This window comes from Ovis canadensis, chromosome 3, assembly GCF_042477335.2.
Source record: "Ovis canadensis isolate MfBH-ARS-UI-01 breed Bighorn chromosome 3, ARS-UI_OviCan_v2, whole genome shotgun sequence".
Classification (NCBI taxonomy): Eukaryota; Metazoa; Chordata; class Mammalia; order Artiodactyla; family Bovidae; genus Ovis; species Ovis canadensis.
The window spans coordinates 62,573,559-62,592,749 of NC_091247.1; the positions used below are offsets into that span (position 1 = coordinate 62,573,559).

General features: G+C 41.4%; 1 protein-coding gene across 2 annotated transcripts in view; it reads right to left on the minus strand.

Annotated features, from left to right (window-relative positions):
* The window catches only part of SEPTIN10 (septin 10), a 51,604-nt gene that overhangs the window by 18,577 nt on the left and 13,836 nt on the right, over positions 1 to 19,191 (minus strand). For both annotated transcript variants that reach the window (XM_069583213.1, XM_069583214.1), the window contains exons 2-8: positions 15,353 to 15,421; positions 11,297 to 11,414; positions 10,688 to 10,883; positions 8,587 to 8,773; positions 5,254 to 5,415; positions 3,737 to 3,833; positions 2,171 to 2,339 (exon numbers count right to left, since the gene is read on the minus strand). In XM_069583213.1, the coding sequence (XP_069439314.1) occupies positions 2,171 to 2,339; positions 3,737 to 3,833; positions 5,254 to 5,415; positions 8,587 to 8,773; positions 10,688 to 10,883; positions 11,297 to 11,414; positions 15,353 to 15,421 (998 nt within the window). The remainder of the gene's footprint in view (positions 1 to 2,170; positions 2,340 to 3,736; positions 3,834 to 5,253; positions 5,416 to 8,586; positions 8,774 to 10,687; positions 10,884 to 11,296; positions 11,415 to 15,352; positions 15,422 to 19,191) is intronic.

A 19,191-nucleotide genomic window follows, 5' to 3' on the forward strand; every position in this document is an offset into this window, starting at 1 on the left:
AAATTTTATCAAACAGTGTATCCACAAATGAGAAAGCATGAAGAGGAGAGATACTGTGCATGCCTGGCCCAGGGAATCTCGTCTTGTTAGGACTGCAGGCCAGGGCAGGGTAGAGGCCCACTGGCTCCTGGGCAGCAGGCAGGCCCCCCCCTCCCCGAGTGGAGTCCTTGTCCTTCCTACTTCTACCATCCATCCTCTTCTAGCAGCCTGTAGCCACTGCTCCTGCCCTCTTACCTACCATCCACTGAAGAGCCTCCTTTCCCATTCTCCACCTGTCCAATGGACAGATGCTCCCCAAACTGAAGAAATACTAAAAGAATGGCTGTTCACCTTGCCTGCCCACCACCTGTCTCCTGTTGTATTGCTGCTTCTCCCCACAGGAGGCGTCTTGGTGGGACAGCCAGTCAGGCTTATGCCCACCCTGCCAAGACATGGGCACAGGTCCTAAGTTTGGCCCATTAGACATCTCACTTTCCTGGAAGAAAGACTGGAAATGGTCTGTTCATTCTTTCACTCCAGCAGTAGAATGAAACTACTGGTTTTCTCCCTTTGAACCTGCAAGCCCTGGCCAGCACCGTAATCATGACTGACATGGCCTGCTCTTCTGAGAATGGCAAAGGAAGCGACCGGACTATATCACACTGCTGTACAGCCACAGCACAACCCGGTCCCCCTCTATACGGCCCACCTCTCCCTTCCTGAGTCCCATTAAGTCCACCTTCCAGTTCCCCTGGAAGGGTAAACATGCATCTGACCACTCCACCCCACCCCCCCACCACTACCAAGCCCCTGTGTTTATGCCTGGATGCCCATAGAAGCCTTCCACCTGGGTCTCCTCATGCCCAGCTTCTGCTCATCATAACAGGGCAGGAGTGTCCTCCTCCCGCCCCACCCTGGGGGCCTCCACAGGCAGGGTCTCTCTATCCCATGGTGCACATCTACCCACTGACCAGTAGGACATACCTGACAAAGGGCTGGATGCAGATTTTAACTTAAATGTGATTCTTAGGCTCCATATCCAGAAATTCCGAGCCTGTATTTCTACATCATCCACAGGTGACTGATGACTGATCTATCTCTCTTCTCCTTTGTGCACACAGAGACCTCTGTGTAACCTCAGACTTGGAAGAATGAGAAATGAAGCTGCCTCTGGGAAACACTAGGGATGCCAGTGCTGGACAATTTCTCTTCAGCAGAGAAAATCACTTTACTAGAACCAGTCTGTTATAGCATGCCCAAAATTGGTGAGGAGGGTGAGATATATAGAATTCTTAGTTTATTATGCTGTCACAGCTGAAACAGTCATTAATCTGTAGAATGGAAAAGTGTTAAGTTTAGCCTCACCTGATACTAAACCTTCCCAAAGGTCACGTGCAGTGGCAGCTGGCTCCAGGGCTCCCCCCTCCCATGGTGTCTGCTCTGGTGCAGACAGGACACCAGGGAGGGGCTGCAGAGTCAGTAATGAGATGCCGAGGAACCCTTGGTCCCATAGCAGATTTAAAACAGTGCTGGTCCTGAGCAGAATTGTTCAGGAAAGTGACATAAAAAGAAACCTGATTTAGCATGTTTGCACAGTTTAATTTTAAAAAAAGACCTCAGGAGTGTAGCAGCATATAAAATAACAAAAGAAGTTCCAACAACACTTCATGCTGTAACCACTGAGCCAGTTAACAGTTCCTGTAACTTATGGTAATATCTTTAGTCTAATCTCTGACTCCCCACAAAAATGTTCATGCTTCCTTTATAAGAAATTTTCCTAAATTTAGTCATTCCAGATCTTCCATCAGGATGAAAGAAAACAGCTTCATAGTTTTATTTAATGATTCATATTGCAACTTTTTAAAATAATAATATACTTTCATTTTTTTTCATATAAATACAAAATTAAAATCAAATAATGAGAGTTTTTCCCTTTGGTTTCCATTTCAGCAGGTACTGAAATCCTGAGATTCTACCCTGTGTTCTTCCTTCTACTTAACTCCCTGAGTCAGATGAGGACTTGGAGACTTCCAAGAGCAAGAAGCCTTCCAGTGATTCAAGCAGCATAGAAAGCGTGATAATAAATCATTATTAAGTGGTCTTTCATGTGTGGGAGATTCTCCCGGTCATCCTGGACAGATAGAGGTACCATCTTCCCCGCCACCCCCTCCTTCCTTGGCTGGCTGCTCACCTGAGTGGCTGGTTCTCTGGGCCCACGTCCATGAAGCCCATCTCCTCCAGCTTGTGGCGCCGGTACAGCTCATAATGCCTTGTGTGGGTCTGGTCTCGAAGATCCTCCATGTTTGTACAAATGAGCATCTCCCGGAGCTTGACAAAGTCGCAGTGGTTTTCATTCTCCACTAGCCAGAGAGATAGAAAATACCAATAGTGACTTTCAATCCTGACACACAATTGGTATTTGCTGAATGGATAAGTAAATGAAAACATATTGAAATAAGCAACAGCGAAATGATCAATCTGACAAAGAGCTACGGCTGTTTCGCCCAAGTAGCCAAGGAAGCACTTCTTGTATCACACACACCAAATTATAGGCAGTGCTCATTAACAGACCAGAGCGCTGGCTTAAATTTGGTAGCCAAGGGAAACAGGAAAGAAATACATTGTCTGGTACTGTATGCTCCACTAATTTCACTAATATTTTGTTACCAGTTTATAAACCATCCTCAGGACATTTCACATACCACCTGAGAAGAGCATATAACATTTTTTCAGTAAAACTTCAAGGTGGTAAATTCTGCACATTCAACAACACCATCTCTGCATGCTGTGATTATCAAATCCTTGTCCAACACGATGCCACATTTGTGGTCCTGAGTCAGGTACCTAATTGTGACCAATAGTTGTAAATACAATTATCTTTATATCTTCTAAACATTAAAAATGTTAAGTTTTGTAAATATTTTCCACTAATTAAAAAATTTGTCAATTAAAAAAAACAGCACTGAGAAACCATTATCAGCAGGGGTAGTCTATTCCCCGTTAGTTAGCACCATGAGTGAATGAACCAGAGAGTTGATTTCACACTCACTGCAGTGTTAGATACATGCTAAAAATCTTCATTTGGCTGGCTGGCTGGGAAATAGTTGGCAATACTTTGATAAGTAAAAATATATAAATTTATAAGGTTTATTGTGTTCCAGAATTATCTAGTAATTAATTTATGTACTATGTTTAAACAATACTATTTACACTCAAATTCTGTTCAAAGTACCCAACTAGTGGTTCCCACCTTCTGAGTGTCTTAGCACACCTTGACAGGTAACTAACTGGTCTAACACAAGAAGTGGGGAGGCTCTATTTGGCTCTGCTGCTGCTGCTGCTGCTGCTGCGTCGCTTCAGTCGTGTCCGACTCTGTGCGACCCCATAGACGGCAGCCCACCAGGCTCCCCCGTCCCTGGGATTCTCCAGGCAAGAACTGGAGTGGGTTGCCATTTCCTTCTCCAATGCATGAAAGTGAAAAGTGAAAGTGAAGTCACTCAGTCGTGTCCAACTCTCAGCAACCCCATGGACTGCAGCCTACCAGGCTCCTCCATCCATGGGATTTTCTAGGCAAGAGTACTGGAGTGGGGTGCCATTGCCTTCTCCGATTTGGCTCTGCAGACGTGGCTAAAACAGAACACAGCCAGCCCTTCTGACAGCTAGTCAGAACCCAAAATAAGCATCACCACAGAGGATGCACGAAATTCAGCTTTTAGACTGTCAGACAAGTACACATGTCCTCGTAGATCTCCTTTACCTTGTACGACGCCCCAGGGATACTGGCGAGCTTTGACCATCTTATTTCCAACTTTCACTTCATCCATACTTCCCACCACAGCAAATGGCAGGTGTCCCTTGAAAGGAGCCAGCATATCAATCACATCTCATACCAATGACAACAGAGAAAAGGACATTTACTAAATGACAAGTGTGTCAAAGTCAAATGGTCTGCTATGCCTTAGCTTTTAAAACCTGCTTTGTGAATACATGCCAGCTGTTCTACGGTCATCCTCAGGCCCTACAGAGAAAAGTAGTTACTGAGAATGCCCCACATGCATTCCAACTTTGCTATAAGAATACAAAGAAAAGAATTCTAGCACAGATATCATTTACCTCATGATCTTGGGTATAAAAGACAATGTTGAAGAAATCACATACATACCATGTAACTAAAGTATCTAACTATATTTAGGGTATACATACATGCATAACACCAATATCAAGTAGTATTTAAGTCCCAAACTATGCTAACTACAAATGTTACAGAAATTTAGAGGAGGGAGAGCCCGCTGTGGCAGGAAGACACAACCAAGCTGGAGACAGAGCAAGCAGAATAAGAAGAAACAGCATAGCAAGAGGAGGATTGTGAAAAAAGACACAGTGGCTGTATTTAACGGCAGTGAGGAGACTGTCCTGTCAGACACTGAGAATTAATTTAGGGAAAAATCTAATGTAAACAGTATTATGTTTAATATTTAATGATTGACAGTGTGTAATCTCTTAATTGTTACCCTCTGAAAACATATTCCAGGTGGGCACACACAAAAAAAATCAGATATAAAGAGTTTAACACAGGAATTAATATCACTTCCTTTATACAAGTTAGCTTTTTATATATTTAGTTTAAGTATCTTAATATGGACAAAGTGAAAAAAATCAGAAAAGGAATAGAGGAGAAATGGAATGAACAGGTATTGAATGTCACTGCCAAGCAGTGAACAAAGCTGTCTCCTTGCAACAGTGAGCCCTGTTTTATAGGTAAGTTAACAGTCTCAGGAAAATGGGGAGCCCCATTTTATAGGTAAGTTAACAGTCTCAGGGAGGTTAGGAAGTTCCATAAGAACTCCAAAACCTTTGATCCATCAAAATCCAACCAAGTATTTAAGAAATTTGGTAGCCTTAAGTAACACAAAGGACTTAGTTATCTTTAATCATACTGTTATGTGTAATTAAAATATATACTAAATATATTCTATATTAAAAGTTATGTGAATATTTCACATGTACTTGTGACACTGTAAGGGAGGAGCTTAAATACCAGATTAGAAAGCTCCCTGTAAAGTCTCTCAAGAGGGAGGCTATGCCATCTTCTCCTGTCCTGAGGACAGAAAGGACTCTTGCTAAGGAAATAAAAAATGGTTCCACAGAAGGAGAATCCCAGTCTCACAAATGTATCACTTCATTTAGGTCAAAATAGGGAAGAAAAATGCTCACAAATGTAGTAGCAATGTTACTTTTTTTGTATATAAAACAATTATTCAATTAAGAGCTTACATTCATTGAAGCATTGATCTTAGCAATAGTTTCATCATCTGTTGGAAAATGGTATATCTGAACACCATTGCTGACCAGTTCACTCATGAGCTTGATCTTAAACTTCTGTAATTCAGTTTTAGAAATTGCATCTGCTTTGGCAATCACTGGTATAATGTTCACCTATTAAGAATAAAGAAAAACAAAATCTAATGATCAAGGATTTATTTTTTTAATAACAAAGTTTCTGAATTCAAAACCACTCAAGCTCTGACAGATTTCCTTAGGACAGGCAAACTGTGGTCCACTCATCGCCTGTTTACATAGGTAAAGAGTTCCTGGAACACGGCCAAGCCCACTCATTACACATCATGTATTTCCTGTGATCACTTTCATTCTTCTAACAGCAGAAGTGAGCAGTTGCATCAGAGGCCCATGACCTGTGAAGCCTGAAGTATGTACTACCTGGCCCTTCAAGGGAAAAGCTTGAAGGCTCCTGATGTAGAAATCACCACTTCATTCTTACCAGACAGCCCTACACAGCCATTCCTGCAAATGCTGGCCTGGTAATAACTGCTTTTCAGAAGCAGAGCTCTTACAAAATTCATCCTGCATCTGAAGTCAGGTTCGGAAATCTCACATTTTCCCCTCTGTCTCTTACAATTCTATCATACACAAAATAAATAGAATGTAAGAGATGAGCTGAAATCACCTGCATAATTCACTAAGAATTTTTATCTGTTAATCTCAGCACTAAGTAATCTGGTGACTGATTTCAGCAGACCTATGGGTCAGGCCATAGGCCTCCTCTGCCTCTCACTGAAGCAAGCCCCTTTTCCCAGTGAATGCATCTGATCTGACCCTACTGTCAGAATCTTACCCACATGTTGACAGAGGGAAGTTTTATGGATACCAACTAAAAACATTCACGACTTGAATTAGTTTTTCAGCATTATTTAAAAGTCCGGTCACTGGCCAGAGTGGAAGAGATGCAGAGACATGAAGACTAACCTGCAAGGCTAGTTCTGTGAAATTTTTTAAAAATATTTATTTATATTTATTTATTTGGCTGTGCTGGGTCCGAGTTGTGGCATGTGGGATCTTCAGTCTTCGTTGCAGCATGCAGGATCTAGTTCCCTGACCAGGGAATGAACCTGGGCCCCCTGCATTGGGAGCACAGAGTCTTAGTCACTGGACCATCAGGGAAGTCCCAGTTCTGTAAGATTAATGTATCCACAAAGGAGTGATATCACCACAGATTAAAGGGTTTGTAGGTTTTTAGTTATTTATTAGCTTGTTTTTAGTGAAAAACTTTCGGCTGAGTAGTCACGTGTGTCAAAAGAGTGAACTGTCGGTATAATTTTCAGAGTAGAAATAAAAACAAATAATTCTTTTTCTATTCTTAAACATCCTTTTCTTCTCCAGCTTCACATTGATTTACTGTGTGTACATTTGGATTTATTAGTCTTAAATATGTTCCAAAGGGGATATTTTTCCAACTAACCATGAAATAAACTTTCCAGCAATTTTGGGTAAACACCTTTCAAGATAAGTTAGTCAAAGTATATAAAACTTTGATGCCAAGTTCTTGATTTCAGTATCATATATACTTAGATATTCAGTAAACTATGCCAAGTTATACTTCTAATTGATTCCAGGATCAATAGCAGAAGCACCCCAGTGTATGTAGCTGACATTAAGCTTTCCCATTGTAGTGCGAAAATCTGACTGACATTTGACTGCGGAGGCATTTGTTTCAGATATCCATTAGAATAAACAGCCAGCACCTGAGGACACAGCTACTGGCTGCCATCAGGTAAGGAACAGGCCACCCTCCTGGAGGACTCCTTTCAAAAAGTCTAGGTGACCCACCTCTCCCTTCAGGCCCCAGGTCCCATGGGGGTGCTTTAAAGTCGCCCACAAAGAGGGAACTGGAGAAGCCCTAGATGCCCCGCCCTCAGATCCTGATAGAGGCTGATCCCCTCTCCCTTTTCCCTCCCTTCCACTTCCCTCTGCACCTGCTGCACTGTGTACCCTCAGATTCTGTAGGAACAACCCTTGATCCTCAGAGTCCCCCAGTGCTTGTTGCTGAGGTGCCGCCTGGGCTTCTAAGAACCACGGGGGCCGGCCCAGTGTCCCTGGAGGTGGGAGAGCGTGTGAGGGCCCACTGTGAGTAAATGCAGGTGTGGAGCACTTGCATTCCCAGCCAAGCTCATCACCATCAGTGAGCTGAAGGACACAACACAGGCTGAAAGCAGATGTCCCGCAGATGGGGACATACCACCACCTGCACAGGAAATTCCCCATGTAGAGCAGTGGAGTCATCTTTTAAGAACAAGACGCACTATCGATTTAATCACCCTCGTCTCTCTTTCAGAGGTAGATGCTCTTGTAGTTTTGATTTTAAAAGTGAAGAAACTGAAGCTCAGAGTGGTGGAAACTTGCCAAGAACATGGGGAGATCAAGTAGAGCAGCCCTGAAAGTCACCCCGACAACTCCACACAGACCTCAGCCTGGAGCTCTGTCTGCCTGAGATGAAGCTGCCCACTCCTGCATTCATGTCCCTTTAGTAAGGGTGGATTTCCACACATCAGACTCAATTGTGAAGATAACTGGCTGAATAGTTACAATATCCCATCAGGTGAACAGACTCTCACCCAAGCTCCTCCAGGTTTGTCTCAGCCAGGGGACCACAGTGCTGGTCTCTGCACTGAAATGCCCACCGCCTGCCTCCCACACTGACTCCTGTACAGAAGGCAGCCTTGGTAGACCCCATGCTCTCCCAGTGCCAGCTCACAGGCTGCTTAGCCAGGTCAGAGGTCACAGGGGAACCTTGGAGACATTTTTAGTGTGAGAGTGTAGTCTTTATCCTTTAAACAAAAAAACCTGAAGTGAGTGAGTTTCTGGATACTACTACTTACAGCTCCCTGAATTTATATATAGCTCATTGGCTCAGAAATTAAAAATAGGTTTTCTGGATACAGTTCAAATTAAAGTTAATTTACTGTATGAGACTTTAGACCTTAATCTTCATCAGTGAGCTGCTTCTCATTTAATAGTGTCATAAAGTAAAATTAATGTCAAATAAATTCTGTAGTTAAATGAAAATGAATACACATATTCTGACATGCAATTTAATCACTAAAAAAGGACTGAAATTTTATGTTAACATTTTTTCTTTGTGTCTCATCTTCCAAACTGAATTTCTCTGGAAAATATCCTAAAATTGAAACTTGCTAAATGTTTTATAGAATGAGATAGTTATGACATATGCACATATCATAAATAGATTTATATATTTAATAGTCCACTCTAAATCCTGAAACGCAACCATTGGTTCTTCTCCAGACCCACCTTGCTGTCCAGGCTCTTCATGGTCAAGAGATCCAGTGTCTTCAGGGAGTGGCCTGTCGGGGAGATGAAGTAGAGGCACACATGGACGCGGGAGTCGTGGTAGTTAAAGAGAGAGCGCTTGATCTTCAGCTCTTCTTGGAGGTAAGCTTCAAACTGAGCATCTATGTAGTCAACTATTGGTTGGTAGCTGAAAAAATATTTAAATATTTAATATGATATATTCATGGTATCTTGATAAAGTATTTGCATAAATTTAAAGTTTGAAATCTGTTTTTTCACCAGTGAACAAACAGTTGACTTCTATGCTAAATAGAAAACTTCAGTAATAAAACAAATGTGCAAATGTGCAGGTACATAGGCAGTACTTTGAAACTATCAGCAACCTGTGCCTTAAATGATTTTACAGAAATGACACTGAATGTGCCTCTCACACTCATTCACACCTGGAGCCCTCTGGCATGGCTCCCCAAACCTGCCAGGCTGCTGAAGGAGGATAAGCATCTAATTGCAACCATGCTGGACATGGCATATAACCCTACATGAGTATCAGCAACTTAAAAGTTATTTAAGTCAAATTCTATGACTTCTTGTTTCTGAAATTAAATTCGTGTGGTGTGGAAAGCATTAACATAGTAAGGAAAGGGCACACCCACATGGAAGTATCATAACTGGTGACAGAGGCACAACTTTATTCTCATTTACTTACAAGCAGAGGAAGGCCCATCACAGCCGACAGGCTTAGTCCTTGCCTGGATCCATCCTCCTGCCTGAAATGCCTGACCCCAAGAGAAAGCACTGCCCTGGGGCTGCAGAGCAGCCCCTCGCCCTCTGGGAAGAACTGACGTGTGGGCATGTGAGGAGAGGACCCAAGACTACAGACATTTCCTATAACCATCTTGGTGGTAGATAGAAAACTACACATTTGTCAAAATTAAGTTGTATACTTAAACCAATGCATCTTATTTATTGTATATAAATTTTACATCAATAAAACTTTTTTATAAACAAATTAGAAAGGAAGAACAATGCCATTATTTGCAGACTATACTATTGCATACATAGAAAACCTAAACAAATTTATTAGAGATGCATTAACTAGAATTAACCAGAGAATACACAGAAGTTTCTGTGTACAAGATCAATTATATTTCCACACATTAAATGGGAAATGAAATATTTGTAAAATATATATCATTTATGAGCTCATCAAAAATACCAAATATCTAAGGATAAATTTAAGTAAAGCCTTACATAATTCCTATATAGAAAACTAAAAAAAAAGCCATGTGTCATGGGCCTTTGCCTCCTCCACTAATCTACTTCTTCCAGAAAGCCCACAAAAATTGTTTCTTGAAATCTACAGCAGAACACACAAATGTGCTAAACAGGTTAAAACATAATGAGAGTCAGTTTTGCAACATATTTTCTCTCTAAAGCAAACTTTTAGGACCTAGAAAACTACCTCTAACAAGGTAAATATATGAATTTCAAAAAGGAAAAAGAATGAACAGTCATTGTCCCAGTCTGTTTCCTCCTTTTATGGCTTAAATTTCATATTTAAGTTAAAATCATCTTTGTAATACCATAGGAGAAATAATGACAAAAAATAGTAACCTAATATTTTTTTAATTTAATACAAAATATAAATTAAAATTGAATCATCACACCTTTCCTGCAATGCTTAATGTGGCTAATTTAGTTAGAACTTCACAAAAAAATTCATGTACCATGGATTTGGTGATTATGTATTTCCCATGTATGCCTTTTTTTTTTTTCTCAACAAAACGGGTCTTGCCTGAAAATTAGTAAAAATCACTTAATATACACCGAACTGTCATATCAGGAAAAAATTAAAACTGTTTTTGCTGCCATGCACACTTTAAAAACGTGATTCAAATTATTCTAAAGAAAATAGACAACTGGACAGAAAAATGTCAATTTGTTAGCAAAAACAAAATGTTGCTTTATTATTTAAAGAATTTAAGTCTGGGAAGAATGGCATGGGTTTCTACAGATTAAAGTCAAATCAGCACACAGAGCAAGAAGGCAGATGTCCTGTAATAAGAAAAAAACTGTTTTATTACTAGAGGAAAGCATGTACCTCTCTTCTTTGTTTATTTGGTCACCAAATCCCACTGTATTCACAATGGTTAGTTTCAGTCGAACGTTACTTTCCTGGAGTTCATACGTCTGTGCTTTAAGTCTAACATGTGGGTAAAAATGTGAGGATTCATGGCCTTCAAAATTAGTATTAAACAATGTGTCAATCAGAGTTGATTTTCCAATTCCAGTCTCCCCTGAAAGAAATGCAGATACATATTCATATTCACAGGTGCACAGGATGGATGAAGAACAGAATGGTAAACTTTTACAGTGATTTGGTTTCATGAATCCCAAATATTTCAAATATTGCAAAGGCTGGATTGTCCCTGAAAGAAGTACACGCTAAGGTGGTTCATTCTAAGCTGAGCATAAAAATGAGTCCTGTATGCCGAGTTACTCAGAACTCTGAAGAAGGCACTGTACTGTTTAAAGAGCAAAGAGAAAGCTTAAAGCAGCACGGCTAAGAAAAAACTGATAGAACTTAAATAACTGAGAAAAATCTGTACTTGTGCTCTCAGGTTGCTCAGATGGGCACCATACTGCCCATCACAAGAAGGAGGTGAGCACAGGAACAGGATGAGAAAGTCTGGACAGGCTGGGCACTCACCCACACAGAGAATATTAAAGCAGAAGCCTTGCTGGATCGACCTGTTGACCAGCTGATCAGGCAGACTCTCAAAACCAACATGGCCAGACATGGTTAAAGAGCGAGGACTGTCTTTCTGCTGCAAGAAAACAAAAACAATGGCAACAGTTTTTAAACTTTTATTGAGAGAGAGTATAGGCACATTGGAAAGCACAGACATAATTCATCAAAAAAGCTAAAGACTTTTTTGATCATTATACCTCCCCCAGGATACAACTGGTTTGTGAGAAACCTGTGTCTAGACCCTCAAAACATGTATTTCTTATTATCTTCCTACGATGACAGCCTGACAGCATTTATAACATTAAACTATTTGATCTCCCCACACAGGAAAATACTCAAACTATGGCATAATCATTCACAAAATGGAGTGTGGTGTGTAAAAGTCATGAAAGATGTTTATGATGAATTTTAGATATAAATTGTCACATTACAATGCCAAGTGAAAGAGGTACAGCACAAAGTTACAGATGGAGTTCTAGCTCACAGTCACAGCAGAGTAACTTATATCACACTCAACCTCCTTGTGCTGGTAAGTTACAGTCAGTTCCCTCAGGTCACTGCAACCAAAGGCAGAGAGACTGTGGAGTGAGGGACACACCCTTGTAGCTTCTCCCCTGAAGGCAGACCCAGCCACTGCTGTACAAGCAGACAGAGCTCAGGAGGGAACTAGTCTTACTGGGTTCAGAAGCCAGTGGAGACAAGGGCAGGCAGGTCAGCTGAAAGGGGAAATTCCAGAAAGGAGGGAGTCCACAGTTGGCAGACACACACCCCTCAAGTCTTTGGCTGAGTGCTGACCTATACATGAACAGGGAAATGGGAATTGGAATGGCCAGCCTGGAGAGTTTAGACTTTAAGTCTATAAGTTAAAGGACTCAGTAAACACATGAAAACCTACATGGGCCTCATTTTAGGAGTTAGGATCATGTCCCAGCACTCAGAAATCCTCCCTTGTGCTTAAGGCACAACTGAAGTAGACCTGCTGTAACAGAGAGGAGTGTGACCAGCCAGTGACTCAGCTAGTGCCTGCTGGACCAGAGGCCAACATTCCTCAGAAGAAGACAGAGTCCAGCACCTCTACAGTGTGTCATCCACAACACCTAACTGTACAACCAAAGTACTACACAGAAAGAAGAAAAAACAACACAGTTCACAGTCAAGGAAGAAGAAAACGGTCAACAGAACAAGATCCACATATAAGCCACATGTTGAACTAGCTGGTAAGAACTTTAACTCTGACAAATATGTTAAAAAGAAAAATGTTCTCTTTCTCTACAGAAGAGATACATATGACAGGTGACGTGACAGAATCAGAAACAAGAAAGCTCTTGACAACAAAAGATGACAAATGAAATTCCTGGAATGGAAAAATGCAACATCAGAAATAAAATAGTATTAACAGTAGATCAAACAATGGGAGGAAGTATTAACAGCAGATTAAACAATGGGAGAAAGACTTGTTCAATATCATATCCATGCTAAATATCTTTGTCCAAGCTAAAAATCTCTCATAGGAAAGATAAAATTATAACAGAACCTTAAAACACTGGCACAACACCAAATGGTCTAACACACCTACAGTGGGAATGCTGGATGGAAAAGAGATGGGAGCAGGGAATGGAGGACAGAAATTTGTAAGTAATAGTGACTGATAATATTCTAATTGTTTCAGCATGAACTCAGAGATCCAAGAATTTCAGCAAACTGCAAACAAACAAAAGCAAAGGAATCCACAGCCAGGCACATCAGAACACACCATTTAAAAGTAAGAATGGAGAAAGATCTACAAGCAGCCAAGGGTGGCAAGACATACTACAGACAAGTAAAACATAAAATGGTCACAGTATTGGCATAAGAAATGATGTGAACCAAAAGACAACAGAATGACATCAGTAAAATGCCAAAAGTGAAAAAATGACAACTCAGGTTCTTTATTTTTCCAAAATTTGTTCATTTCTTTATGGCTACACTAGGTCTTTGTTGCTGGGTTTTCTCTAGTTGTGGCGAGCAGGGCTACTCTCTAGTCATGGAGCGAGGGCGCCTCACTGCAGTGGTTTCTCATTGCAGTAGTGTGGCGTGCTGGCTTAGTTCTCAGACCAAAGGATCAAAGCCCTGTCCCCTGCACTGGCAGGCAAATTCTTAACCACTGGTCCACCAGGAAAGTCCCTGACAACCCAGAATTCTGTATCCAGTGAAAATATCCCTCACAGGTGAGGGCAAAATGAAAACATCTTTACACAAAATATAAGAATTTTACTGCAAGTGGGCCTTACCTGATAAGAAATATTAAAAATTCTCATGAGAAAGGAAAATGACAACAGATGGAAACTCAGATCTACAGAAAGGATGAAGATGGTCAGAAAGGTAAAGAATGGATAAACAGAAGAGAATATTTTGCATGTTGTAATTTCTTGAAAATATAGATTGACTGTTTAAAGCACTAACGACAGTGTGATGCAGGACTTATGATACATGGAGAAGCGGGATACATGACCGTGACAGCACAGAAGATGGGAGGGGAGGGGTCACCCTGCTGTAAGACTTCTGCGCTGTCCATGAGTTGCCATCACACTGCTCAAAGGCAGTGAGGGGTAAGTTAAAGCCCACATCAATTACTGTTTAAAAAAAAGAAGTTTAGCTAGTAAGCCAAGAATGGAGATAAAATGCAACCATAAAAATACTCCATTAATTAAAAAGGAAGCAGGAAAATGAAAAAAAAAAAAGAAAGAATAAATGGGACAAATAGGAGATAAATGGCCAGGCAGTAGACTGAAACCAGCCGCGTCCGTAGTTACAGGGAAGTGGTCCCAGCCAGCTGTCCAGTAGACCCTTCCGTGACAATGCCAAGCTGCCAAAGGAACCACTAGCTACATGCAGACATGGCATACCTGGTTGTGACACTTGCAACTGAGGAAGGAACTTTCAAATTTTATTTAATTTTAACTAATTTAAATATCCAGGTGTGGCTAGTGGCCACCATACTGGACAGTGAAGGTCTAAGCTTTTCAAATAAAAGGAAATTGTCAGACTGGATGAAAGAGCAAGACCCAACTCTGTGCTGTCAATACAGTAACTGACAAGCTCATTGTAAAATTTACATGGGAAGCCAGAGGACTTAGCATCACCAGAATCACTGTGCAGAAGAACAAGCTGAAGGATGCACACTAGCTGGTCTGAGGCTGCAGTCACCAAGTAGCGTGGTGTTATGACTGTCTACTATTTACCTACAACCTAACGAAGAGGATGGGCTGGGGAACATGAGGACTCAACCGTGAGCACTCAGTGCACCAGTCACCGAGCAATTACAGTAGATTCAGCAAAGCAGCGTGTCAGAAAGCAGGTTAAGAGTAATTCAGAAAGTCTGTGAGGTGGTAAAATAAAGACGGATAGGCTACTGTTACCAGTAAGAGAGCAAGAATGAACAAATCACCATTTATCAAAATGATGGGGACTTCAGCATGTGTGGAGGAAGAGAGGAGACTACAGAGCACAGAACTACAGGAAACCAATCATGATCACCTATGCTCACGTTTGCAGTTTTCTTTTTTTTAAAAAAAAAAACTCACCTTGTTCACCAGATTAAATTTACTCCTCTCTTTTCAAATAACTTTTTAATAAAAAACTACCAAAACCCATCCTCCTGCGCAAGTATATTCAGAACCCCCTTGGAACCATGAAAGTCTGCTGCTGTGCTCAGGAAGGCTCCTACAGGGCCATCCCATGGCACCTCGCCTTGTCATCACCAAAGTCTGTGAGGATGCCTGCCAGAGCAGGGCCAGCTCCCCCGACCGCTATGGCAGAGCTGGAACCTGAATCTGCTTGACATCAGGCAGGGTAGAGACACTGTGGCCACTCAACAGTGATTCAGTTCATTACTGATTTTGAACTTGGATCAGTGTTAACAGTTAATTCATATTCAAGGTGAGTACCACCAACAAGTCTGTCTAACCGCATCCTGAAACCACAGAGGCATCCATAGTACAAGGTGGGTCTGGTCTACTTAAGAGACATACTCACTTTCTGTTCATGGTCAGATACTTGTGAGGACGTATGAGCTGTTTTTGCTGTAATGTGAGACTGAAAGAGCTGAAAAAGAAAACACAGATGTTACTTAAAAAACAAAACACCTATATCTAAGTAATATATTAATAGTTACATTAAAAAGGAATTCTAGTATTTTCATTATCACCAGGCTTTGACTTGTGATTTACACAAGGTTTTCTTGCTGGAAGTATATCTGCAGAGGCCAGTACCATGTGATAATCAACACATGATACACATTATTGCACTTACACCTTCACTCACAAAAATGTAAAAGTTACCATCACAGAACCCCTGCTATAGCCGTCCCCAGGCCAATGGGGCCCAAGCAGCTGTGGGGTTCTCAGAGTAACACTGCCTCAAGAGCACTCCATCCTGGCATGCAGCACAGGACATGGAGAAAACATGTCCTTTTTAAAAAGTAACAGTAACATGGATATAGTAAGAAAAAGCGCAAACAGTGCCGGAGGAGAACAGAGAGCAGACCAAGTTCCCTCCTCCCCCGACCCTTGCAAGCTGGCAGTTCTCTCCCCTGGGGGTAGAGGCGGCCTGGAGTGTGAACGTACAGTGTCTGTGGCTCATGACTGGTGATCTGCAGTGGTTGTCCGTCCCACCTAATCTGTGGTGGGGACCGCGTCAGCAGAGCATGAGCTCCCTCCCTCCCTTCCTCCCTCCCTCCCAGGACAGTGCCGCTTCTATAAACTGCACAACATACAGATGCACCATCTTTAACTACAACAGCTGCACTGCAGTGAACAGCAGCTTGCCTACACGTGGGACTAAGGGGAACCTGATGCTGTGGCAAGGGAGGGCTATGTGTGGCACTTTGAACCCCAACACGTGGGGCGGCCAGGACTGCATTCTGCAGAACACTAATGACCCATTCCCGTGGTACTTCTGGGTAACATGAGCTCTTGAAGGTGGGCCCTGGGATCTCACCAGGCACCTTGAGCAGCCAGCTGAGTGCACTATGCTGGGAGTGGCTCTGGCCAGTGGGAATGCACTGTGTATTAAGAGACAGCCAGGTCTCGGGGTGAACACAGGAACTGGTGTATGTGTAAGAGAAAAGCACCTTGATACAAAGCCCACCAGAACTGAACTAGGTGGCTTTAACTGTACACACACTGCCCTGACTTTCCCCACCCCTGCCACCATGTGTCACGTGAGCTGGAGAGCACACCCCCCAGTCTGAGCCAGCACAGAGGAGCCAGAGCACTGGGAAGACAGCCATGGTCAGAGCCACACACAGAAGAGGGAAGACGACACTGCACTGGCCCAGGAGACAACAGCCTCAGTCAGGCAAGGCGGTACTTAAGATAGAAAACGTCTCTGAGCCCTGAAACTGACATGGAGTATCCTATCTGGATAAAGCGAACCATCAGTAGAAGAGTTTGCTGGAAACAAAAGGCTCATCATTTCTTGATGTCAAGTTATGAAGAGGCCAGAAGTGGAGCAGGGAGCCGCAGGATGAGGCCTGGAGTGTCCACCTGGGGTGGAACCTGCTGTCGGGACACCAGGCACCATGGAGGGAGACTGAGCACAGCAGAGCCTCCGTGTCTGCCAGCATCAGATGGGAGTGGGTGCTGCATGTCTAACTTAATTTTATCAACTATAGGACTCTAATGAAGATTAGTCTTTTAAAAACTACAGTAGGTGGGAGGGGGGTTCATGTTTGGGAATGCATGTAAGAATTAAAGATTTTAAAATTTAAAAAATAAAAAACAAAAAAAAATAATAAAAAAAAAAATAAAAAACTACAGTAAGTAGTCTTGGGTTTTTAGTATAATGGATAGCATACTGAAATTTTTGTGAAATGCTGCTTAGGAAACAGTACCATTGATATATAAAATTTGCTTAGAAAAAATAAGGTTTTGTACTTCTTTATTATTAAACTTTAAACTTTAATAAGACCAGGGTTACATTTCTGTCATTTATATGAGTTCATATCAAGTATTCACTTTTGTTCATTCATTTCCTGTGTTTCTGAACACATGCCAGAAAGCCTACTTAAAATCTCTGTGGATAAATGGTTTGATGAGGAAGTACAAATGAGTCACATAAAACTATTATAAATAGTTGTTCTTGATATTTCCACTGGTACTACCTGGCTAGTCAGATTTCCAAAACAGATTTTAGAATGAAAACAGTTTTTAATAAATTAACAAAGACATTATTGAAGGTAAAATAACAAGGGGACAAGAATTGACCCAGTGCACCTCTAGTGGTAAATCCTAAATTAAAAACCTGGAAGTGGAATTCCACTCTGCTCCACTGCTGACTACCTTCTTACCATGTACAAGCCCTGTGCTTGATCTTAAGAACTAATCTCACAGAAACATAGGCAAATGATTGACAGTCCACTCTCATTTCAAGGCAAAAGGGAGACCAACAGTCCCTATCTACACCTGATGACAGTTGGTAGGTTTTGTGTTAAATACATGCATCATAGATACACAAACACATGTATTTAAATCTATACATCCACATCCTAGAAAGGAAGAATGTATACAGTACTTTTAACTCTTAGCAAAGTCTAACACATTTTTTAGAAGTTTTAGTATATAAAGAATCACACACACACAAAAATGCCAGAACATTTGGGGGAAGATCAGGTTCTTCCCCTTCTTCAAAGTATCAGCTTGGGGAGTGTGAGCAACACAACAGATGTGGCACGCAATCTGTTCTGGGGTCCTCTGAACATAGGTGGTAGGGACCTTTTTCCTATCGGTCAGCTACAGGAAGGCATTTGGTGATTCTTTCACAACAGGACCCAAGCTCTTCTGACCCTCCAACAAACAGTCCTGTGACTGCCTGATAGCCTCTTTCTAGGCATAACAATGAGCTTTGGGTGAACAGAATTATGACTTGGGTTACAATTGCTTCATTTTACCTTCATGTTCCCACTATTTATCTTTGTAAAGCCAATCCAAGGAACAGAACCAAAATTTTCTAACTGTCCTCTGGTATTTCTTAGAGTTTAGTTTAAAAAAAAAAGAGCAGAGAGGTCAAAATAGTTAAACTGGATCTATTTTATGGGTTTCAATAGGTCAGGGTTCTTTGGCTTAAGACAGTACTTTGAAAGGTTCCACAGATACATTATTTAAAATCATTTTATTAAATCTTCAGCTTAAATAAATGTTAATATGCTGATCTAAAATTTTCGTAAAAACAAATAGTAAAATTACCTTATTCAGATTATGTGGAACATGATTCTTGAAGTAGATAGTAATTACAACCAGGGAAAAAAGAATCCAGCTGAATCGGTAAGACTTGACACAGGAGAAGCAGTGTGTTGGCCTCCTGTTCCCCAGAGGACAGACTTGGTTGAGGACAAACTTGGTCTAGGACAGCTTGGGGTAGGCCAGGTTCCATCAAAATATCACTTTAATTTTACCATCATCTCCAATACACATAAAAGAAGGTAACTACAGAGTCTGATACGCAGCCTCAAAATATCATCAAGACAGAAAAATTCTTGATAGTAATTCATAATGAGATTTTAAGCTCAAAAAAAACATACCCTTTACAGTAATGTGTATATAAGGGTTAAAATATAAATGAAATTTTATTTTGAAATTACTTTCCTCCCTTAAGTAGAAAAGGAATAGTTTGTGTGTTATAGAAAAAAAATACCCTTTCTAATAATTGCGTTACTGTAGTAACTGTACAGTGAACATCCTTCTGTGGCAGCCAGAAGGTATGCCCCTCAGATTGTCCCTCCAGTAAGCACCTGCAGGACTGGAGCCCAGACCACTCCTTCCCAGGCAGTCCTAGCCCAGGACTGAACAGAGTAGGGGGGCAGGGGGGCAGGACCT